Consider the following 7,156-nt stretch of genomic DNA (forward strand, 5'->3'; position numbering starts at 1 on the left):
TACTCTGATAAAACCCATTAAAAAATTTGACCATCGAAGTCTTCATTCCAATATCGGCCAATTAAAATGACCCACATCTTGTAAAAAAACCTGGGCGGCGAAGTCCCAGGTTTGAGAGTTTTTGAGATGACGAGGGCCATTTAAATCGATCTAGATATAATTTGAATCAAGGGTTTTCCGGCCCAAAATTTAGAAAATGTGTTGTTATGATTTCAGGGTGGAAGTCTGTGTTAGTGTGTCGTTGTATTATTGCTGTCAGTCATTGTTGTCGGTGGTCTCGGAGCGTTGAAATAATTCTTGTTTGTTCCCGAAATGGTGAGTTGAATATTCTATAGATAGTATGCCTTGGATAAGAGCTTCACAACATTGCCATCTGGAGATATAACAGACCAACACACAAAACGATGTGTAACCTTGAACGTTTATAGTCAGGTTAATACAGTTTAGTGAGAATTACTCACAAACGCGGATGGCAACAAAAAATATCAAAGCTTGAGTGAAGTCAACTTTATTCTATCTATAGAAGGAACGAAATTGACGTTACTTTGCTTTTTGTTATTGTTTTTAGTCAGCCATTTTTATTAGCTGTTCTTACTAAATTGTATCAATCAGACTATATAGGTTTATGGTTACACATAGTTTTGTACGTTCGTACGTTATATTCGGAAGGCGGATGTTGTAAGTATTGTAACTAAGTGCATTGCATCAATATCGTAACTCGACATTTTCATTTTAAAATAGTAAGTCGCAATAAACGGCGAATATCAGCAACAGAAAGTGACGGGTTACTTGTGTCTAGAAGTGCTCAATATAAAAATGAAATCATATGTTGTACCACCGTTGCTTACTGTTCACTTTCTATTGACAATCAATTCTTTGTTTTGTGATGTTTATTTCTGACAATGTCAGAGGTTACAAAGAAGACAATTTAGAATTTCTCAGTGCATTTATCATTAAGTTATCCAATAGAAAGTTTTGCCCTGTTTTGAAACATATTTGAACACATCTTATATTATGTCTGAAAGAAGTATTAACTCACTCAACCCTAACACCGACTATATCCGTAGTTCACTTGGGTTAATTTTACCCCATGTCTAGTTAATACATTTATTTGAGACAAGTTATTGGCTATTTTCGAAGCCAATGTTTTTAATTTTTACATGTTAATGGTAGTTGAATAAAACTGTCTTTGTACATGCTCAATTTAATTCATTTTTTCCCATTTTGAAAAGTAGCAAAAATCTCTAGGATTGAGTGAGTTAAATAAAGGGTTGAAAGCCATATAATACTGTATGTGAAAGTTGCAGAAACCGGGATAAAATTCGCCTTCATTGGCCCAGAGGACCTCAAGGAAAACTTGTTTTTAATTTGACATCAACGCACATATTTGCAGGTCTGATAGCCGAGCGCAATAGGATTCAATAGTCGTACCGTCACTTCCTTCCTAATGACGTATGGTAACTTAGTAACACTGGCTCTAAACTATCGGAACAATGACGGACGCCGTATGAAATATTTCTCCGGCTAGCTTAAAAGCGTATCCAGAGGGAAAAAAACCCATCAATTTGATCATGTTTTGACTTTTACACAATCTGATCACAAGGCATATGAAAAGGGAATGAAAAGTTCTCGCCAGCATAAAGAATAAAAAGTAAAGATTTTCTTTGTTTAGAACCAAGATGGCCGCCGTTGCCGGGCGCGTGACATCAGACTACTGAATCCAATTATGAACTTTATTTAATATTGCTGTAATGGACAATGTTTTGTGTTGGGTTGAGTGTATAGATAGAACGAAGATGACGTCACTCAAGCCTTTGTTATTGTATTTTGCCATCCGCGTTTGTGAGTGATTCTCACTAAACTGTATCAACCACACTATAAAAGTTCATGGTTACACACTGATTTGTGTGTTGGTCCGTTATACTTCCAGATGGCAATGTTATGAGCTTCTTAGCCAAGCGCATACTATCTATATCTATTACAACTACCAGTCCAAAACAATCTGAGTCATCAGACCTGCAAATAAGTGCACTCCGCCTCAATACAATACCGTTTTGATAAGGCAGTTCACATGTCGTGTCCTCCTTCACCCAAAGCTGACACCGGAAGTGGAAGTGCGAAGAGTCTTCGTAGTATTCATTTAATTTGGGTAATGAGTGATGAAATGGCGGTCTTCGCCATTAATTATGTATTCGTGATGGGATACTGCAAGGAAGAATATACGATTATTCTATTTTATCTAATAATAACTATAAACATTTGAACACGTGTGTATGAAACGATGGCAGGCAAAGCGAGAAAGAAAAATACAAGGAAAAAAAAGCATTCTGAAATATCCATTGTTTTCAACTGGGGATCGAACATCAGACCTCCTGATTATAATCTCATTATCCGCAAATTCTTTCCTGTTTGTATCAGCATCAAATCTGTCTTCCTAAATATACTAGAAAACCACCCAAAAAAAATCTGTCTTCCTAAATATACTAGAAAACCACCCCTAAAAAATCTGTCTACCTAAAAAATACAAGATTATCATCCCAATAAATCAGTCTTCCTAAAAAATACAAGAAAACCACCCCCAAAATCAGTCTTTCTAAAAATACAAGAAAACCACCCCCAAAATCAGTCTTCCTAAAAAATACAAGAAAACCACCCCCAAAATCAGTCTTTCTAAAAATACAAGAAAACCACCCCCAAAATCAGTCTTCCTAAAAAATACAAGAAAACCATCGCCGCAAAAAATCAATCATCCTAAAAAATACAAGAAAACCATCTCCCAAAATTATTCTTCCTCGACTTACCCAGTATTTTTTTTTCTTATATTTTTATTTCTGGCTTTGTCACTGTTTCATGCACACTTTTTTAGATCTTCATCTTACATCAGTACCTGATCCTAATTTTTCAATTTGATGAAATTATGAAACAATGTGAATTTTTTTCAAAACTAATCTTTGTTAATAGATCTATACTAAAATATATTTTTCAACGCGTGCTATTTTTCTAAAACGGTCTTGAAGGGGAACACTTCTAAAGGTCAAGCTGCGGTCAAGATCTTGTGCCGAGAAACAACACAGATTGAAAAGTTGTCTAATCAAATTGCTTTGGAACAATATTAGATTTTTATATGTGGTCTAGTGGTATGACACTCGCTTTCGGATCGGAAGGTCCTGGGATCGAGCCTCGCGCTCGGCGCATAGTTGAATCCTTGGAAAAGGCTCTTTACTCACATTCTCTCACCGTACTCAGGTGTATAATGAGTACCTGGCCGTTAACAGCGTTGTCTTTGTCCGAAAAATTGTAATATCGCCTAACAGGCGCCATGTCCCGTCCTACATGTTAAATGTTGCTGTTGACCAGGGACCCCTTGTAAAGCACTTTGAGCACATTTAGTGGATATTGCTCTATAAAAAGCTCAATTATTTTTTTTAAAGGTCAAGCTGCGGTCAACACAGGTTGAAAAGTTGTCTAATCAAATTACTTTAGAACAATATTATATTTTTAAAAACCTCGTGGAATATTATTTTAACTTTATCAATATTCAATCTTCTAGTAAAACGTCATCAATATTATTATTTTCTTTCCAGGCAGGTCAAAAACCAGGCAAACAAGGTAAGCTTTATCGGAGATCGTCGATAAAAAGGGTTACTGTAAAATCGGTCTACGGAGTGAAACATGAAACAAACAAAAAAAGATTCGAATGTTTACAAAGACTACAATTGTTTAAGGCATTAAATAAATTCTATTTTTAAAACTTATAACGTGTTATTTTCTAAGGTATAAAGCAATAGCATTGACTAGCGATTTGTATTCTTTTGTGGCAAAAGACTGGCATTTTGACGTCATTTTTTTGGTCAGTGTCAGGCTATAACTTTCCGAATGCCACGCTTCTAGTGTCAGGCTATGAGTTAAAGATGGCTATTGTTTGACTCCCCATCTTCGCAAAAGTTTTTATTTTCCATTGTCCTCTGGCACTAGTTCACTCACTTCATTCCTTTTTTAATCCACAGAACTCCAAGAAGCCTTCAATATGATAGACAAGAACGGCGACGGGACAATTTCAACCAATGAGCTAAAGACAATTATGACGTCATTGGGTATGAACACATCGGACAAAGATCTCAAGGAATTGATGAAGAAAGTGGACGTGGACAGTGAGTGATCCTTTCAAATAAGTAGGCCTACATTAATTTTTCATATATAAATTAACAAATTCACAAAAATATTTCAAAATTAGCAACATCTTCCTCCCTCGAGGGCAGCATAGCTCAGCACTATGGTCTTCGCTTCGTAACCGAAAGGTACCGAGTTCGATCACCCGCCCTGCACTGTGTGGCCTCGCCCTAGCTCAATTTGCGGAGCTGCACTGCGGCTGACGCCTGGTTTTTTTCCAGTCTTCCCTTGGAATATGCCCTCGAGACAAATTTCCCCCATGGGATGAATAAAGGGAATTTTATTTATTTTTTATTTTTTGTTTAATTTTCAAAGATAATTTGTTTTGCGCTTATTTACTATAGGTCTTTGTCCACAGTTCAACCGACATGTTTTTAGACCCCCTCCCCTCTGTCCACTCATCTTTGTGTTTAGAACAGATCTGGAGAATACTAATACGTCATAAAATAGTGGCCTGTCCATAGTGTAGCAAGCAGTTCTTTAAAGCTGAATAAAATGAGACAAAAACTTTGGATCCATGAATCGTATGACTCCAAATAGTCGTCCTTCAGAGCAATACGATCCACAAGCTCGATCGATATTCATTCCGATTTAGAAATCATTTAAAGAACAATGGCAGTTGCTTGCTACCCTTTGGGTAGGAAGCTAGTCTATTTATCACAATTTACTTTCCGCCGAATCAAACGGACCTATCAACCCGTTCACTGCTGTTTGAACGAAGTGGTCAGCAATATTGTGACTCCACCCTTTGTGTGTTCATGTCTCATTCCTTTGGGACGAGAACTATATAGCTCAGCTTTTTGGACCTCTTGTGAAACGCTGTTGTCTCGTGGTATTCTTCTCAGAGTACGATAAAATAAATAAATTAAAAAGGCTTCCCTTTACTAATTCCAAAGGGGAAATTTGTCTTTAGGGCATCACCGCAAATTGAGCTAGTGCGAGGTGACAAGCCCAAGACAGCACAGCACAGCGGGTAGTCGAACTTGGTACTTATCTTTCGGGTAATAGGAAGAAAAGACAAAACCGCTGAGCCACATTCACGGCTTGTGGGTCCCGGATTTGAGTCTCATTGTGGGTAGCGCAAATTTGAATCATTGTAAAAGGCACTTTTCTCATAATTTCTCGCCATACTCAGGAGTAAAATGAGAGCCTAACCTTTAGGCAACAGTGTTGTTTATGTCATTCTCAATGTCATGTTAAGATTTGCTATTGCTGTTGGCCTGGTATCTCTTATAAAGCGCTTTGTGAATATTAATCGGTCATCGCGCTATATCAAAACTCACGTGGTGGCGTTAGAAGGGTACTTTCTTTATTTCCCGTCAGAGACTAACACAATCAGCTTTCAAGTATTCGTCACCATGATGGAAACTATAAAATTAGACCCAGAGAAACTTCTATGGGTCAAAAGATTCATGTTTAGTGGTTTTTCTGCAATATCTAACTCCACGATATGGTTCTAAAGGGATTCATTTTTGTCTTTTTCCCCTTAGAGACCAACACAATCAACTTCCAGGAATTCGTCACCATGATGGAGTCCATGAAACCAGACCCAGATAAACTTCTACGTGACCAGTTCCGAGTTTTAGACAAGGACAAAAGTGGCTTCATCAGCGTGTCCGAGCTGAGGGACCTGGCCAAGACCATGGGGCTGGACATGACGAAGCCAGAGGTGGAAGAAATGATGAAAGACAATGATCTAAACCAGGATGGGAAATTAAACTTTGAAGGTGATATTATGTTTTGAGCTCGCGCGCACGCATATTATGTGTATCTGTTCGTTTGTGTGCACACATGGATTTGGGATACATTGCGCTCTGATTGTGCGTGCGTGAATGGATGGGGAGTGAAAGGAAACAATATAATCTATTAAAAATCGAAGTTCAACAAAGGAATACCCCCCATAAGATCCCCCCCCCCCCCCCCCAAAAAAAAAAAAAAAAACCCACAAAAGAAAAACCAAACAAACAAACCCAACAAGACAAAAATGGCTTCATCAGCGTGTCCGAGCTCAGGGACCTGGCCAAGATCATGGGGCTGGACATGACGAGGCCCGAGGTGGAACAAATGATGAAAGACAATGATCTAAACCAGGATGGGAAATTAAACTTCGAAGGTGATATGATGTGTTGAGCTCGCGCGCACGTATATTATGTGTATCTGTTCGTTTGTGTGCACACATGGATTTGGGATACATTGCGCTCTGATTGTGCGTGCGTGAATGGATGGGGAGTGCAATGCGTTGAAATGAAGCAATGTAATCTTTAAAAAATAGAAATTCAAACTAAGAAAAAAAAACACCAAACCCATCAGGGCCCCCATCCCCCAAAAAACAAAACAACCCCCCCCCCCCCCTAAAAAAAACCAAACCAACAAACCAACAACAACAATCATAATAAACAAAACAGAATTAAAATTCAAAACTCTCGTAGTAAACAAAAAAATTGAAGTTAAAAAAAAAAAGAAAGCCAGGTATTACTTCCAATGACGCCTTTTTCATTATCTGATGAGGTTTATACTTTATACATGCATTTCTTTCAACGTGGAAACATATTGATTCATTATTTTTGAATTTCTCTTAAACTTTCCTCAATTTATATCACTAAATGCCTATTGAACCACAGGGAATGAAATATATTTATCCATGTAATTGATTGTTTAAGAAACACGTGACTTTAAACCATAAACATGCTCAATGTCACTCATGACAAATCTGTAAAAGATCACAACAGAGCAAATGATAGAACAAAGATAGAACATATTATATGAATATAAGATCTTAAGAATGCAAATTTTACTGTAATTTTCACTCATATTTCTATTAACCTTAATATTCGGTAGGAGCCACATATGAGAGCAAATTATTTACAACATGTCTTGGTAATTCGAATTTTCCAGATAATGCTGATGTGTCTGTTTTTCTTGATTTTATTTCAGAATTCAAAAAGATCATGACGTCATGATTTGTAACAGACATCAAATCTAATCC

At 37.3% G+C, this 7,156-nt stretch overlaps 1 protein-coding gene across 1 annotated transcript in view; it reads left to right on the plus strand.

Moving 5' to 3' along the window:
* The first annotated feature begins 226 nt into the window (after positions 1 to 226).
* Positions 227 to 7,156, plus strand: part of LOC144965756 (neo-calmodulin-like) — a 7,374-nt gene continuing 444 nt past the window's right edge. The window contains exons 1-5 of the mRNA XM_078901419.1: positions 227 to 315; positions 3,585 to 3,609; positions 4,008 to 4,151; positions 5,661 to 5,897; positions 7,105 to 7,156. The exon at positions 7,105 to 7,156 is cut by the window's right edge and continues 444 nt beyond it. Of these exons, the coding sequence (XP_078757545.1) occupies positions 313 to 315; positions 3,585 to 3,609; positions 4,008 to 4,151; positions 5,661 to 5,897; positions 7,105 to 7,130 (435 nt within the window). The 5' untranslated portion in view covers positions 227 to 312 and the 3' untranslated portion in view covers positions 7,131 to 7,156. The remainder of the gene's footprint in view (positions 316 to 3,584; positions 3,610 to 4,007; positions 4,152 to 5,660; positions 5,898 to 7,104) is intronic.

The sequence above is a fragment of the Berghia stephanieae genome, chromosome 1 (genome assembly GCF_034508935.2).
Source record: "Berghia stephanieae isolate SIO BIC M18660-M18661 chromosome 1, UCSD_Bste_1.3, whole genome shotgun sequence".
NCBI classification, from domain to species: domain Eukaryota; kingdom Metazoa; phylum Mollusca; class Gastropoda; order Nudibranchia; family Aeolidiidae; genus Berghia; species Berghia stephanieae.